The sequence below is a fragment of the Acromyrmex echinatior genome, chromosome 17 (assembly GCF_024713525.1).
Source record: "Acromyrmex echinatior isolate Ae372 chromosome 17, ASM2471352v2, whole genome shotgun sequence".
Classification (NCBI taxonomy): Eukaryota; Metazoa; Arthropoda; class Insecta; order Hymenoptera; family Formicidae; genus Acromyrmex; species Acromyrmex echinatior.
This window is the reverse complement of record NC_141868.1, coordinates 6027178-6045396: the sequence shown is the minus strand read 5'-3', so window position 1 is coordinate 6045396 and position 18219 is coordinate 6027178. Positions and strand designations below refer to the sequence as shown.

At 33.4% G+C, this 18219-nt stretch overlaps 2 protein-coding genes across 5 annotated transcripts; both read right to left on the bottom strand.

Annotated features, from left to right (window-relative positions):
- Positions 1-26: 26 nt before the first annotated feature.
- On the bottom strand, positions 27-10291 carry LOC105145352 (alanine aminotransferase 2-like). The gene is made up of 7 exons (XM_011054835.2): positions 10202-10291; positions 8719-8969; positions 7438-7770; positions 6323-6767; positions 5601-5866; positions 4444-5529; positions 27-570 (listed from the first exon to the last, which is right to left on the bottom strand). The coding sequence occupies exons 2-6, from the start codon at positions 8938-8940 to the stop codon at positions 5251-5253; spliced, it is 1545 nt and encodes a 514-aa protein (XP_011053137.2). The 5' UTR covers positions 8941-8969; positions 10202-10291; the 3' UTR covers positions 27-570; positions 4444-5250.
- On the bottom strand, positions 9931-17317 carry LOC105145367 (alanine aminotransferase 2). Of its 4 annotated transcripts, none has more exons than XM_087415043.1 (5): positions 16780-17317; positions 15259-15591; positions 14068-14512; positions 11387-11655; positions 9931-11309 (listed from the first exon to the last, which is right to left on the bottom strand). In XM_087415043.1, the coding sequence occupies exons 1-5, from the start codon at positions 16993-16995 to the stop codon at positions 11031-11033; spliced, it is 1542 nt and encodes a 513-aa protein (XP_087271169.1). In that variant the 5' UTR covers positions 16996-17317; the 3' UTR covers positions 9931-11030. The 4 variants fall into 4 exon arrangements, with proteins under 4 accessions (XP_087271169.1, XP_087271172.1, XP_087271173.1 ...); XM_087415046.1 differs by having other exon boundaries at positions 16221-16918; XM_087415047.1 differs by having other exon boundaries at positions 16682-16918.
- Between the last annotated feature and the right edge of the window lie 902 nt (positions 17318-18219).

The window sequence follows — 18219 nt, the reverse complement described above, 5'->3', positions numbered from 1 at the left end:
GGGAACTTGCGGCGTCGCTGTCTTTCTCTTTCTCTTTCTTTCTCTCTCTCTCTCTTTCTCTTTCGTTTATCTCGCTGATTAATCAGCGTCCGCTTTTTCCCCTTCGTCTGTGTTTTTCTCTATTTCACGTCGCTCATCGCCGCACGAAATTCTTCCGGAGCGGATCTAACTCCGATGCGGCCGACTCTTCTGCTCTTCGATTCCGCGGAAACTGCAAACTGCAATACGCGTGGCGAGATGCGCACGCGCGCGCGCGCGTGCGGAATCGAGGCGAGTCGAATAAGAATCGACGCGGAATACGAAATTATGCACGCAACGCACGCACACCACGTCGCCCGACGTTGTTTGCTCAACACCCAGCGATTACAGCGAATACTGGGTGCAAGGGGCGGTGGGGAGGCAGGAAAAAACAGCGAAGGAGGTCGTTCGAGAATTAACGATGTTAACGGCGGTACGAAGTTCGATCCAAGTGGCACGCCACCTGGGGACGCGCCGATGATGTCGACGATCCGGGTGACGGAGGATGACCCGCGTAAATACGAATGCAGCCGGGTAGAGCGACTCGTTCTGCTGAAAAAAGAGGCAGAAGAAAAGAGTTTGAATACTCGGTCGATTTAAGTTTAATTTTACCATACAATGTAAGATTAACTTTAATTTCAATTTAACTTCTCGAGGAACACAAAAAAGGTCAACAATAAAAAATCAAAATGATTTTATGTTGGTTTTTAACGTCAATAAACAGTCAAATTTTGTAATTAAAAAAATCATCATTTTAACTTTCATGACGTTAAAATAATCATTTTGTGTTTCTTGGGGTATTGTTTATCTTTATTTAACTCTAAGAATTAGGAAAAGAAAAGAAAAATCTTGATTTTAATACCTTAGAATTAGGAAAAGATAAAGAGTAAGTTGAAACGAGAAAGTTAATCTACATTAGAAACGGGCATAAGAGTGCGTTTATGTTGGAGCAATAAAAGCCATAAGAGATAAAATCAAATTTATCTTTCTCCTTGATATGTTTGTAATAGAATTGTGATGTATAATTCTGTATATTAACGCTTAAGCTTTAAAGCTGTATATTAACTGAGATGAATCATTTCCAAAAATGATGAAGAATTACTATTATCTTTAAATACTGCAAAATGATACGTTGGAAAATCTCTATCTAAGAAACATCAATTAACATTTTGCACATCCCATTAATATCAAATAATGGAGGATAAGGTGATATTATCGCCCTTGTATAATGATCCCTTTCCGCTATTAAATAGAGAATTCTTTAATTATATATTTATGAAATTATTTTTCAACACTATGGCGTTAATATGCTAATAGTCAACATTTATTATACTTTCCAATACTTATTTTTATATTTTCCAATATTTCGAAACGGTTTTTCTCTCTTAAGATATATTTTAGCAGCATTTTAATAATTATTAAGTATACAAAATAACAGTAGTAATTTACATAAGACAGAGGTGTGCACACAAAAAATATTATAAAGATATCAGCAAAATTATTACTTTGATGCGTATCAGAGATTAAAGGAAGGAGATACAACAAAATAATATGACATAATTATTAAAAAAACAGATAAAATATGTGGACAAAATAAAACACAGCAAATGCGATAAACCGAACGCAAAAAGTAAATATGTACCAGATATGAAACGTAAATAAATAGTTATGTACAGAGCATAAGCAAATAGAATGATTTTCTGAGCTTTCAAATGACAATATATTCTCAGCAAACACAGAATATAACTGCTGTACAACATACATTCTAAAAAATATGGGCATATAAATATATATATATATATATATTTAATATCCACATTTTTAAAAATATACTCACATAAAATACATATATATTTAATATCTATGTTATATGGCAATTATATTCAGTGTTTGATGAGAATTTTTTTGAAATCATACTCGAGATGATTTTAAACGTAACATTGGATTACCGCGCACAATGTAAAATTAAATGAGAAAGAAAGATGATTATTATTGAAAACCTTATTTGAAGACTGTCAATGCGCCTCTCTGATTTTCATGGCATCTTAAAGTCTAAACACAATGCAAAAGCAACAGCAGTAACGATAGAAAAAACGATAGCAATAGTGAAAAGAACAGAGGAATCCAACATACGGGAATGTATATGTCAAATTATTGTGAAAATATTTCTATGTGTATTGACATACTTGTATGTATTCCCGCATGTTGGATTCCTCTGTTCCTATCCGCTATCGCTATTGTTATCGTTATATCTATCACTATCGTTGTTGCCTTCGCACTGTGTTTAGGCCTTAAGACCGTACTTATATATGTATAAGACAATTTCAAATATAAGAACCGACTATGAATACTGGTCATACTCTCGGAATCCTTGACTTTCGTCTGTTCTTCGATAATAACGTTGAATAGGAGCTTTGTGTTACTACACGTATTTTGTGATAACAGATCCACAATAATTACTTCAAGTATGAAATTGTCAGAAAGTTACACCCAAAATTTTTGTAGAGTCACAGAAACGAGTTTTGCAATGACACTGGATCGTTTTCCTAAAAATCAACTTCCAAGCAAGTGAGCGATTCGCAAAGTGCGCCTGCGCATGTTGTCTGAATTGTTTCTTATTTGATATTTTTCCTTGAATCGAGAATCGACAACTATTTTTGAAATCAGTTTCAAAGAGTGAAAGAACGGCGATAAAATTATTTAATCATGATTTTTGTGTGCTTCTTCGTAAAATCGCATTTAAAATTTTATATATATGTATATATATATGTATATATATATATGTATATATATATATATGTATATATATATATATATATATATGTATTATATATGTATAATTAATATAAAATAAGTAAGAAAAGAGCTAGTATGAATAGATTTTGATAATAATATTTTTAAATATAAATTCTAAATACATTTTTTAGTTATATAACTATCGAAACATAATCATAAACTGAAGTTGAAATAATAATTATAAATTGATTTATCGATTTGATATTATAATGCATCTTATTAAAACTCTGTGAAGAACTTATACATATAATTGAAAAATATAATTAAAATTTACATTTACAAACATGAGTATAGTCTCCAAAATATCTCGATCATATTAGCTTTTTCTCTATTAACGGTCAAAATTAACTTGTTGCAGTATATTATTATATAACATATTCAGACATACACTTTATTAGATTTGTACACGTAATGTATTTTGTGCACATTTCGGATGCAAATACGTTAACTTATCAAAACGTAGAAATAAATTTTGCACTAGTTGTGCAATCAGAATTATCATTCAGAAAATCCGGTCACCAAGATCACGGTCTTTGTACTATGAACCTCGAAACAGACTTATGAATTGATGCAAGCTTCTTCGCGACTTTATCTCAAGTCTAGTTGATACAAATCGCGAATAACAAGACGCGCACGCGTCATCGTCCATGACGAAAATAATCTGCCGCGATGATCATGTGTCGGATTTTCAACGTTCACGATAAACGAACGTCCCTAGATCGTGAACGGCATCCGAATAACAATTTATTTACGATACATGAACTCCATTCGCGTTGTTTGCACTTTTTGCATTTAATATCTTCGTTTTTTTCTTTTATTTCATTTATCTCACTTTAAGCAAAATTTTTTAAAAATCTCAAGCAACACGGTCAGACTTATTAGTTAAACGTTTTAATGGGGATACATTGGGCTAATATTTAGGCCAATATAATGCTTGGACTGATCTCAATAAAGACACCAAAATCCAAAATAACTTTATTTTGATACTTAACGATAATAAACGATAATAAGTCAAATTTTGTAATAAAAAATTATCATTTTGATTTTCATGACGTCAAAATAAAATTATTTTTACTTTCTCTTGAATTTATGTGTTCCTTAATTGGGATACCATAATTGTATTACTATGGCACCATATGCTGATTAATAAGTACACTTGCAACTTTCGGACTTTGAATTTTATCTTATCGAAATTTTGCGATATATAATGAGCATACATATAGCTTAATCTTATATATATAGTCTTAGCCAAAAATAGTAGACTTCTTATTTATCATTATTTGAAATTTTCACTCAAAAATTGATTTATATTTACTGCAAATTATCCTTATTGTTAGCTTCAAGACTCCTTTAATTACACTTACGTGTAATACTGACAACCAATAATGCATGTAAAAGAATTCCAGATAAATAAAAAAATGTAAATGCCTAATATTTTTATCCAAGGCTGTATTTAAGATTATGACAAGCTTCGGATGTTTAGGGATTATTTCCTGGTTAATGAAATAATCTATACTGTATCTAATCTATAATGTGTCGAGTTATGAATATATTTACACATCATTGTGTGAAATATTCGTCACAAAGCACAAAAGATTAGTTAAAGAGATAACGCGACACGTAACTCACTCTTTATTTTGTAATAAAGCTTCTCACGTTGCACTGTCACTACTCCAATGCACTAACGACACTGTCGCGATGGCGTATTTTTCGTTTATCGCTGGTATCATATTTTTAGCTAGAACATTATATAAGTGCACGTGGGTAAGCAGGTAGTCGGAGCGTGTCATCTCCTTCGCTCGCTTTACAATATGCGCCTCTTGCCTGTGCGTTACATACTAACAAACAATAATTAACATGTACGCTTTCTCTTTTTTCTGCAGTCTGTTACGTAATTATGTTATATTTTATTATATGTCATTAAAAAAATACAGCAACTTAACTAAAATTTAATATTTCAATTCAATCTATTTTCTTATTAATTATTATGTAATATGACTGTTATTGGTTTTAACAAACTATTAGATATATTCTTTAGCAACAATTAATTTTTTTATTTATTTACATTTACATATACAAATTTATCAAGATTTCTACAAAACTTAATAAGAACATTGTATGCAATGACTATTTGTTATTTGGCTGATATTCATAGTCGATTTGTTTTTATATTTCAATCTTAAGATGTCATAAATCAATAATGAGGACCGTTTCTTAAGACATTACATAAGACGATCTTAAAATGATTTAAAAATAAGAACCGACAATGAATACCGGTCAATAAATTATTAATCATAACAAAAAAATTTTACGTTCTTAATATGTTCAAAAATTAATTTTCACGGATATGGACACAACCGTAGAAGGTCATTCCTCATTGTATAATTCTTACTCTTCATAATTTGTCAATTTTTTTCTCAACCGGAAATATATTATTTAATTGTATTTCTCAAGAAACTTGATGTGGAATTGTTTCAGTGCTTCGAGCATTGCTTTGATTTTCTTCTTTTGCGGTAGTATCGTAGTGCGGAAATGATTCGTACCAGGTATCTGACCGAAAAACGAGCCCGGGAGCACTAAAATCCCAGTGTTCTCCAATAATTCGGACGCGTAGAAGACGTCTGGTTCCTGATCTTTCGCTCGCGCTGCCTCAATCGCCTTCGATGGCAGCTCGAAGCGTGGAAACGCGTACATCGCACCCATCGGCGGATTCGCCTCGAAAGAAAAAAAAATATTGTAAAAATATCGAATAATTTTCATTACCTATTTCGCGAAAGGATAGTTACCTTATATCCTGGAATACTATTGAGTATGTCGTCGACGAGTTGCGATTTCTCCGCAAGTGAACGCAGGATTTTTTCCGTCTCCTTCTGGAACAGCTCGTACGATGGCTCATTCGATCGCGGTGGAGTCACTACAACGTCCAATATAATCTGACCAAGCACAGTAGGATATATCGCAGAAATCGACTTCAATAGCACCTTCATCACTTTCGGATCCATGTTGATGATTTCAGCATAACCGCCACGGATCCCACACTCACCCATATATCCTAAAACCGAAATGCTTCAACACGGAATGTTTCTGAAATTTCCCAAAAAATTTATTCATGGATTTAACTTGGTAACTACACGAACAAAATTTTCTGTTAAAATTTATTCAAAAAATATGGTAATTGTGATAAAATTAATCAAATTTATTTTATATTTTATTGTAGTCTTATTAATGAATGAGAGAGAATTAAAATTCTTTGAAATACAATGTTGTCCCACGATTATTATACATTTAGGGTAAACTCTAAGAAAAAATTCTCTCCATGTATGTAGTAATAAAAATCTTCAAACCAAATATTGATGTTCGGTGTTTTGACTCAATAAAATTTCGATTATAATTTAAGAATTCAACATTTTTGATTAGACTGTTTTGAAAGTCTAATATATTTTAAATAAATTGCTCTTCGCGATTTTTAACGAATTATGTTCCGATTCCTGAACTCTTTTTCGCGCACCTTTCGAGATGGACATAAACGATGCAAGTTCCATTTTCGAATACGGTTCGCCCATCTCTGTCATAACCTTTTTGAAGGAATGGAATGCACTATCTTTGTCGTATACGTTATTCTGGTAGACTTCGTCGGCCAACAAGAACAGGTGATGTTTATGGGCAAAGCGGATGACATTTTCGATGTTCTTGCGAGTCAATACTTGGCCGGTTGGATTACCGGGATTGATCACCACCAGCACACGAGGATTACATGTATCCTCGACCTTTCTTAATGTTCGTTCCAACTCGCTAACTTCTAGCGACCATTTGTTGTCCTCATCCAGATAGTACCCGATCTGAGCGAGACCAAACTCCGCCAGAGTCGCCGAGTATAAAGGATATTGCGGAATTGGAATCAGCACGCCAGATGGTTTGTCGTCGATCCTTTCGTTGAATAGATTCAGGAATGACTGGGAAAAAATCATACAAGCATGAGGTAAAAGAAGACAAAATATAGCATTCCCTGCTGAAAAAAAGTCACAAAGTTGATCAATAATTAATTACAATAAAATCATGTAATTAAGACAAATAAATCACGTAACGAATTGTTTCAAATCAATATGTGATTTTTAAAAATCACATTATTTGAAAAATCACATGATATTAGAAATAATTTCCATCATGTGATTTATCAAATTTTAAAGAATTAAATGACAGAGAAGAAAAAAACGTATCATCATGTGACTTTTCAAATTACATCACTTAAAAAAATCACATAATGATTTGGAATAATTCGTTACGTAATTTATTTGTCTTAATTATATGATTTCGTTATGCGACTTTGTGATGTGATTTTTTTCAGTAGGGTTAATAGCCGTTATCTTATCAGTCTATCCAAAATATCAAAGTTTAAAATGTCAATTTCAATTTTGTATAACGTGCATCGTACATGTAAAAGTGATTGATCTAATATATAAATATGTATTATTCGTATAAAATATTATTCATATTCATTATTATAATAGAAAAAATAAACTGGAAAAGTAACGTTGCAACATGTAACTTTGTGTTTACGGAGTAGATTACTTTTAAATGACATTTCAAATAACAAGAAGAGGACGTACCTTGAAGTGTACATACCTTGATACCAATAGAAGCGCCGTTCGAGAGGATAATATTGTGGTAATCGCAGGGGATACCTCCGTCGCGTTCCTGAATGTATTGTGCAACGTGTTGACGAATACACTCGATGCCTCTGATTTCCGGATATGAGCCTACGCTGCCGCCATTGCAATTTTCCAGGATCATCCGGGCGCGATTTTTTGCATCTTCCGGATATCTCGAATCGTTGAGCAAATTCGGCGAAACCGTCAGGGTGAGCACCTGCCGCAGGAACGTGATAGGCTGCTGACCCATCGCGTGGGCGTCGCCAGTGTTCACTTTGATCACCTCCTTGAAGGGTTTTTCAACACCCTGCAAAAAGAAACGATATTGGGTACAATCACGATCTTCGTGTTTAATTTTAAAACTTTTCTAAACTTTGTGGCGATTATATATAAGTTACCCAGATAGCACAAAAAGTTCAAAAAGAATTCAGTGATATGTCAATTCTGAATTCATTTTCAGATGCAAAAAGAATTCTTTTTCTGAAAAAAATTGACTTAGAATTGATGACATATCACTGAATTCTTTTTGAACTCTTTTGAACTCTCTGTGTTATCTAGGTAACTTATATATAATCGCCACAAAGTTTAGAAAAGTTTTAAGACTATAAGTTATATATACAGGAGTACAATACAATCTAATTTACATCTAATGAATACATTCTAATAGAAACAATCTATATTTCATTTGCACTGAAGTGGAACTGAATGCAGGGTTTATGTGGAAACTAAAGTTATAGATGGAAAATAACAGGTTATTTTTCAACCTTGAATATAATACTATTACTCTACTGCATTGATACGCGTTATCTTACATTCACGCATTAATTGTTTGTTAATGTTAGGTAAATAATAGTTTGCGCACATTATGAATTATTTTCACATTATTACTTGCGAACAAAGTAATTTGGTTACATGTTCATTTAAAATTAAACGTTTATACGCTATATTTGAATTTTTTTTATTTTAGTATTTGAGAAAGAAATAATTTGGTTAAATGTATTTACTGAATAAATATTTATATGCTAATATAATTTGGATAATTTGAATTGCGCTCATCTATATTTTATTATTTACTTCTTTGTCTGTATTTTATCTATATCTTTTACCAAAACTTTTTTGTTTTAAACATCGTGAATTTTGGGACACCCTGTATATCATTTCTTTTTTTGGACATGTACTGAAGATAATTCAATTCTGCTCTAGAATGACATACGGTTCTTGACAAATGACTTGTTCCGGCTCATTTTATCCTTACTTTTTGTAGCTCTTTTTCGATCTCCAATGCCCTGACGAACAGCGGTCCGCGCACCGCGAACTCCATTTTGCGAAGGTTCACGAAGACATTATCCTTAGTGAGAACCTTATCGCGCAGATTTGACGTGTTCGCCATCGCCGTCACTGCGTTCGATGCCATGTCGCGACACAAAATAATCGGCTGGAATCGCATCGATGCAGAAGACTCTTGTGTGTCCAACATCCCTACCCCTCGCCATCTCGATCAACATCCTATCCCCAGATAGAATATAAAAGTCATAAGAATATTTTATAACCTTCTTTATCTTTTAAAAGTATAATAGAAATAACACAAAAATGATCTAGAAATGAGAAAAGAAATCGTAGGCTATATTATAATTAAGAATGTTCTTTTCTTGTTTCTCAAATATTTATAGTGTTGGAATAGTGTAGATAATAAAAGATAAATTATAAAAGATAACTACAAAACACATGATCTTATTGTAATCTTATTGTTTTGATTTTAAGATTTACTATATCTAAATACTATTTTTTCTTAAAATGTTTATTGCATCCATGTAAATTAATATTTGAATATGTCTGATATTTCTTTTTTTTGCAGAAATGTTTCTTCTTCTGAATCTGACCATCAATTTTCAATTTAACACTCAGCAAAAAGTTAGACAAAAATTATAAACTGTATTAGATCATATAGTATACACTTACTTATTCTAAGATTTTTAAAATTTTTATTCATCCACATTCTATAAATTCTGCAAAAAATACTTTAAATTTTTTCAGATTTTATGAGATTTTATGAGATTTTATAAGAAATTATAAAATTAAAAATCTTTTAGAAATCAAAATATATTTCACAATATCAATAAAAAAATTTTTAAAAACTTTCTCGAAAAATGTTGCAATATGCATAAAAAATTTAAGGAATTTTTTAAAAAATTATAAAATGACTCAGAAAAATTTTGAAAAATTCTAAAATTTACATAAAAATTCTGAAAAATTATTTGAAAAATTTTTTTAAAACTATAATCACAACACAATCATAATAATGACTCACATGTGATTATGATGATAATTACTTTTATTATTAATTATAATTTTCATGTAACTAAAGCACCATATGTTGATTAATAAGCACACTTATATTCCGGACTTGGAATTTCCCACTAATCTTTGGCGATATATGACAAGAATGTATATGGCATACAAAAATACCTTAGCTAAAAATATTAGGCTCTTTATTAATCATTATTTCCAGATAAATAAAAAAATGTAAATATCTATTTGTGGTCAAGGTTATATTTAAGATTATGACAAGCCTCGATAGTCATGATAGTCTAGAGTCTAGAGCATTATTCCGGTTAATGAAATAAACTCGAGTTAAGAGAGAGAGAGAGAGAGAGAATATCGTTTATATATCATTGTGTGAAATATTCTTCGCAAAGCATAAAGGGCTAGTTAAAGGGATATCGCAACACGTGACTCACACTTTATTTTGAAAAGCTTTTCACTCGCGGCACTGTCATTGCTCCAACGCGTTAGCGACACTGTCGCGATCGCGTATTTTTCGTTTATTGCTGGTATCATATTCTTAGCCAGCGCATTATATAAGTGCACGTGGATGAGCAGGTAGTCGGAGCATATTACTTCCTTCGTTCGTTTTACAATATGCATCTCTCTCTCTCTCTCTCTTTCTCTCTCTCTCTCTCGCTCTCTCTTGCCCTTGCGAATTAACAAACAATTATAATTGTACACTTTCTCTTTTTTCTTTTTCTTTTTCTCTGGAGTCTATTATGTAATTATGTCATATTTTATTATACTTCATTTTAAAAAATACGACAATTTAAAACTTAATATACTCAAATTATTTTCTTAATAATTATTACGTAATATCGATCGCTGTTTGATTTAACAAAAACTATTAGATATATACAAATTCATTAACAATAATTAATTCTTTTATTTACATATAACAAATTTGTAATTTTTTTTCAAGATTTCTACAAAACACAATAACAACGTCGTATGCAATATCTTAATGTTAATGGCCGATATTCATAATCAATTAGTTTTTATATTTCAATCTTAAGATGTCATTAAAAAGAACCGTTTCTTTAAAATGATCTAAAAATAAGAATCGACAATGAATACTGGTCAATAAATTATTAATCGTAATAAAAATATTTTACATTCCTAAATGTTCAAAAACTGAACTTTCACTTGGATATGCACAGTGAAAGTCATTTCTTATTATAGATGTATAATTCTTATTCTCCATAATTTGTCAATTTTCTCTCAATTATTAAAATGTATTATTTAACTGTATTTCTCAAGAAATTTGATATGGAATTGCTTCAGCGCTTCGAGCATTGTTTTGATTTTCTTTTTTTGTGGCAGTATCGTCGTGCGGAAATGATTTGTACCAGATATCTGGCCAAAGTACGAGCCTGGGATCACTAAAATCCCAGTGTTCTCCAATAGTTCGAACGCGTAGAAGACGTCTGGTTCCTGGCTTTTCGCTCGCGCCGCCTCCATTGCTTTTGACGGCAGTTCGAAGCGTGGAAACGCATACATCGCACCCATCACCGGATTTGCCTGAAAAGGAAAAGCAAAGACATTGTACAAATTCTGTTCAGCGCAGTTTTCTTTGGCTATTCTAAAAGGACAGTCACCTTATATCCAGGAATACTATTGAGTGTGTCGACGATGAGCCGTGATCTCTCTGCTAGGGAGCGTAGAGTTTCTCTTTTCTCTTTCTGGAATTGCTCATACGATGGCTCATTCGGTCGCGGCGGATTCACCACAACATCCATCACGACCTGGCCGAGCACAGTAGGACACAGCATCGCAGAGATTGACTTCAATAGCACCTTCATCACTTCCGGGTCCATGTTGATAATTTCGGCGTAACCGCCACGGATCCCGCATTCACCCATATATCCTGAAAACGAAATGCCCGGAATGCTTCTGAAATTTTTCAAGAAATCTATTCATGAATTTAATTTGATAATCAAAATTCAATAATTTTTCAAATCACATATTCCTGTTCAATGTTTTAACTATTAGGTGTACAAAAAAGTTCTGAGCTTTTTTTTGTAAAATTCAATCTTTATTCAAAAACAAACGAAAAAATATTAATCAGCGAAATATTCTCCGTTTGCATCAACGATCTTTTGCCATATTTCGGGGAGCTTGCGAATTCCTTGACGATAGAAACTCACCGGGTTCGAAGCGATAAAGTCATCAATGCATTTTCGTATCTCTTCTAATCTCACGAAATGTGTATCAGCCAAATGATGCTGCAGCGACCGGAATAGGTAGTAATCGGAAGGCGCCATGTCTGGGCTATACGCCGCGTGCGGAAGAAGTTCCCAGCCTAACGCAAAGATATGAGTCGCTTTCGCAACATGAGGTCGAGCATTGTCATGAAGCAAGATCACTTTACGACGTCCTTGGCCAGTAAATGGCCTCTTTTCTTCTAATGCATCGCTCAAATTGGTCAATTGTTGTTGGTAGCGGTCTGCCGTGATTGTTTCACCCGGTTGTAACAACTCGTAGTACAACACACCCTTCCAATCCCACCAGATACAGAGCAAAACCTTCTTGGCGTGGATATTGGGCTTTGGCGTCGATGTCAAAGGTTGACCAGGATCAACCCATGATTTTCTACGTTTAGGGTTATCATAAAGAATCCACTTTTCATCGCCTGTAATGATTTTGTGCAGAAAATCTTTTTTCCGGGATGAATACCGCGTCGGAAGAACTGTTCATCTTTAGATGAAATCCAGGAATCGAACCATTTTGTACAATCTTCGTAAGATGTGAACTTCTGCTCGCACAAGCTATGAGCTAATGATCGAAACAAGTGGTAGTCGCTAGGTGCAATATCAGGAGAATACGGCGGGTGCGGTAGCACTTCCCATTTAAGTGTTTCCAGGTATGTTTTTACCGGTTTTGCAACGTGTGGGCGAGCATTGTCGTGCAGCAAGATGACTTTATCGTGTCTTTCGAAGTATTCCGACCGTTTTTGCTTCAATGCACGGCTCAAGCGCATCAGTTGCCGTCGGTAGAGATCTCCAGTAACGGTTTCATGCGGTTTTAGCAGTTCGTAGTATATGACACCCTTCTGATCCCACCAAATACAGAGCAGGAGCTTTGAGCCATGGATATTGGGCTTTGCCACTGATGTTGATGGTTCGCCGGGCTTAACCCATGACTTTCTGCGCTTTGGATTGTCATAATGGATCCACTTTTCGTCACCGGTAACAATCCGATGCAAAAAACCTTTTCTTTTCTGCCGTTGAAGCAGCAGTTCGCACGTGAGAAAACGTCTCTCAATATCCCTTGGTTTCAATTCATATGGGACCCAATGTCCTTCCTTCTGGATCATGCCCAAACTTTTAAGACGTTTTCCTATTGTTGAGAAGTCAACTTCCAATGACGTAGATAATTCTTTAAGTGTTTGACATGAGTTTTCATTGAGCAGTGCCTGCAAATCGTTATCTTCAAATTTTTTCGGCTGACCAGGTCGCTCCTTGTCATCCAAGTCGAAATCACCAGCTTTAAAACGTGCAAATCACTTCCTACACGTTTGCTCAGCCAGAGCATGTTCACTATACACATCCACTAAAATACTATGAGCTTCAGCTGCACTTTTGTTCATATTAAAGTAATGAAGCAAAACTCCCCGCAAAAACACTTTATCTGGCACAAATTTTGACATATTCAATGAATTATACAGTATTGTTATTTATGATTTCAAGAAAGGTTATGTACGGCAAATGACGTCCTATGATAGATGTTTACAATGTATACAGAACTATAGGTAACAACGAAATAGTGTACTGCTTGTGCCATCTCTTGTAAAACGCTACGAATTAATTCCAACACCTAATACATGTAGCATGACTTACAGCGTTCTCTCCATATGCAGCACAAATCATTGCAGTGGCTTCAGCAGCATTTTTTTTCAGATGAAACGCGAAGTGGATGGAAAATCGAATATGCTCTTTTGTTATTGCCATCGTGAACACTACTGATTTTTGAGGTTATGTGCATCAAACGCCAAACCGTATGGCATTTTAGAAGGCCAAATGTTAACGCTTTAAAACCGCAAAAGGACGGGAAGATATATAAAATTTAAATTGTTATTTCGGTTGTATCAAATCAAAAGCTCAGAACTTTTTTGTACACCTAATAATTTAAAAATTCAATGTCCCTTGATTAAATTATTTTAAAAGTCTAATATTATAAATAAATTATTTATCGAAAGGTGCGCAAAAAAAGAGTTTGGGAATCGAAACATCTAGCGATAGGAATCGATTTCGGATTCCCAAACTCTTTTTTTGCGCACCTTTCGAGATGGACATAAACGATGCCAGTTCCATCTTCGAATACGGCTCGCCCATCTCCATCATGACTTTCTTGAAAGAATGGAATGCGCTGTCTTTGTCATATATGTTGTCCTGGTAGACCTCGTCGGCCAGTAAGAACAGATGATGTTTATGGGCGAAGCGGATGACGTTTTCGATGTTCTTACGAGTCAATACTTGACCGGTTGGATTACCGGGATTGATCACCACCAATACGCGAGGATTACATATATTCTTGACTTCTCTTAATGTTCGTTCCAGCTCACTGACTTCTAGCGACCATTTGTTATCTTCATCTAGGTAGTACTCAATCTGAGCGAGTCCAAACTCCGTCAGAGTTGCCGAATATAGAGGATACTGCGGAAATGGGATCAGCACGCCGGATGGTTTGTCGTCCAGCCTTTCGTTGAATAGATTCAGGAATGTCTGGAAAAGAAAATCATACAAGCTAAAATGAAAGAAAATAGTAGAGCGTTAACTGCTGTTATCCTTTCAGTCTGTCTAAAATAACATATACAAATAACAAATAACAAATAACAAAATAACAAATAAAGTTTAAAATATCAATTTCAATTTTATATAACGTGCATTGTATATGTAAAAATGATTGATTTAAAATATAAATATATATAATTATCGTATCAAATAATTATTCATGCTCATTACCATGATAGAAAAAATAAACTGGAACAATAAGATTGAAAAAATTTTCAATTTTTTCAATATTATTTACTCAAAATTATTTTCCATTTTCCAATTTGCTATTTTATTTTTACATGTCAGAACATTATTTATTAAATATATAACTAGCTAGCAAACGCAAAATTACATGCAACATATATAGGTACCTGTTAGTCGTAATTTTCCACTCAACAATATAACTGTAATATAACACACGTATATTTATTATATTATTATATTATGTATTAATTATATTATTAATGCCCAATTTCTTCACCTCTAGATAACTTTATTCAAGAGATATCTCTCAGAGTACAATGGAGATATCTCCTGGATAAGATTATCCGGAACTTATCTGGAAGTGAAGAAATTGAGCATAAGTGAAAAATTAATAGTACGTTACATGTAACGTTGTAACTTTGTGTTTACTGGATAAATTGCTTTCAATCAATTTTCCAAATAACAAGAAGTCCACATTGAAGTCCACATACTTTGATACCGATAGAAGCGCCGTTCCAGAGGATAATGTTGTGATAATCGCAAGGGATATCGCCATCTCGTTCTTGAATGTACTGTGCAACATGCTTGCGAATACATTCGATGCCGGTCGATTCCGAATACGAGCCCACGCTGCTGCCATTGCAATTTTCCAGGATCATCCGGGCGCGATCCTTTGCATCCTCCGGGAAGCTCGGATCATTGAGCAGATGCGGCGAGACTGTCAGGGTGAGCACCTGCCGCAGGAACGTGATAGGCTGCTGACCCATCGCGTGAGCGTCGCCAGTGTTCATTTTGGTCAACTCCTTGAAGGGTTTCTCAAAGCCCTGGCAAAGAGAAACGATTTTAGATACAATCTTTGTGTTTAATTTTGAAACTTTTCCAAACTTTGTGGAGACTATAAGCTATAATACAAGAGTATATACAATATAGGAATACAATACAAGAGTCTAATTTATAACGTTATATGTAACGTACTGTTAATTTTTCACTTATGCTCAATTTCTTCATTTCCAGATAAGTTCCGGATAATCTTATCCAGGAGATATCTCCATTGTACTCTGGGAGATATCTCTTGAATAAAGTTATCTAGAGGTGAAGAAATTGGGCATTAATAATACAATTAATATATAATATAATAATATAATAAATATATATATAATATATATAATATAATATATATATATATATATATATAAATATATATCTAATGGATACATTCTAATGGAAACAATCTGTATTTGTTGATTCATTGAAATCATTGTATTTAATCTTAATTATTAAATCTATATTTGTACCGAAGTGTGGAACTGAATTGAGTGTTTGGAAACTAAACCAGTGATAGATGGAAAATATCGGAATTTACTTTCCAATCTTGAATATAATATCTGCTGCATCGATACGCGTTATCTTACACTCGCGAATTAATCGTTTGTTAGTGTTAAGTAAGGCTTACTTCGACTGTGTCCCAAAATATATATTCACTGTCAATGCTGAAAATATGTAATATACGTAACATAACCTGTAGATTTTCAGCGCTGGCAGTGAATTTTGGAACACAGTCGAAATAAGTTTGCGCGCACTGGGATTGAATTGTTTTCACATTATTACTTGCGAACAAAGTAATTTACATGTTTATTTAAAATTAAATTACATAATTATGTTTACACGCTATATTTGAATTGTTTTCATTTTAGGATTCGCGAAAAAAAAATAATTTGGTTAAGTGTTTACTGAATAAATATTTATATGCAGATATAATTTAGATAATCTGCATTGCGCTCATCTATATTTTATTATTTACTTTTTTGTCTATATTTTGCCTATATTTTTTGTCTTTTTCATCTACATTTTATTGTTATTACTATACCATAACTTTTTTTGCTATAATATTTCAAGTCGCGAATTTTTGAACACCTTGTATATCACTTCTTTGTATGTATGCCGAAGAAGATTCCATTTTGTTCTGGAATGAGCATGTGATCCTTGAAATCACTCGTTCAGTTTATCCTTACTTTTTGTAGCTCTTTTTCGATCTCCCGTGCCCTAAAGAACAGCGATCCGCACATCGCGAGCTCCATTTTGCGCAAGTTTACGAAAACGTTGTCTTCGGTGAGGACTTTACCGCGCGGGTTCGACGTCGCCATCACCGTCACTGCGTTCGATGCCATGTCACGACACAAAATAATCAGCTGGAATAATATCGATACGGAGGACTCTTGTGTGTCCATCCCTACTCTTCGCCATCCCGATTATAGTCCAATAGAATTATGACTTTCATCAATGTAGATTAACTTTAATCTCAGTTCAACTTACTCTTCGTCTTTTTCTAGTTCTACAGATTAGAAGAAGATGAAGAGTAAATTGAACCGAGATTAAAGTTAATTTACATTGTGAAAATGGGCATAAGTCTCTCAAAGGGATCCATTTCGTGAAAAAATTGTAAGTTGACATTTCTCTCGACGAAATTTTCGGAAGGCTATCAGAAAAGAATGCATATGTTTGAGATTTGCAACGTGTGGGAAATATGCGAAAACAGTTTCCTTCGATTGTTAGGAGCCGAGATAACAATTTTTTTTTCAAAAAAATCACTGTGGCTCTAATTTTAAGATTAAGAGTTTTGTCTGGCATCAATTTGTCAAGGAAGAGTTGAATTTGCTGTTAAAAAATTTGATTTTTCTCGAATTTGTTGCTGCCGAAAGAGTTTGTTTAAAACCATTGAAAATTTGAGGAATACAAACGAGACAGCGAGCCAGAGTGGGGGAAGTCGGGACACGATGGAGTGAGGAAGATCGGGCCACACAGCGACTCGCGCCTGTCTGATTTCATGCGTTTAAATTTGCTAATCTTACATTTTCTCAGCAACAAATTGATGTAGAAACATAATTTTTTTTAAATCTGGGATAGCTCGACGAGATATTAATAAATAGCTTAACCAAAAGTTGCAGCAACACTGCTGCAACATTGTAATAATATTACATGTTGCAGCAATATTATTATACTACAGAGATTTTGTAGCGATATTCTGTGCTGTATGGGTTTATTTCTAAAATATTTAATATAGTGTTGAAATAGTGTAGATAATAAAAGATAAATTATGAAGGATGACTGTAATACATATGTGATCTTATTGTGATTTTAAGATTTATTGTATTTAAAATATATTTTATATATATATATATATTTATATCTAAGATTTATTATGTCTAAAAAGATTTATTATACATAATAAAAACAAACATGATTTATAATTCAAAACTTATGAAAAGAAGAGCATAAAAACCACCGCACAAGATATTGTGATATTTAATTATCATTACATTAATAAAACATTAAACGTTTCGGTCACCATCTGACCATCTTCAGTAAATTCACAATATTCTTAAAACGCAGAATTACATATAGCTAAATTCAACCGTCGTGTAATATAACTATAAATAAATAATGTTCTTTCA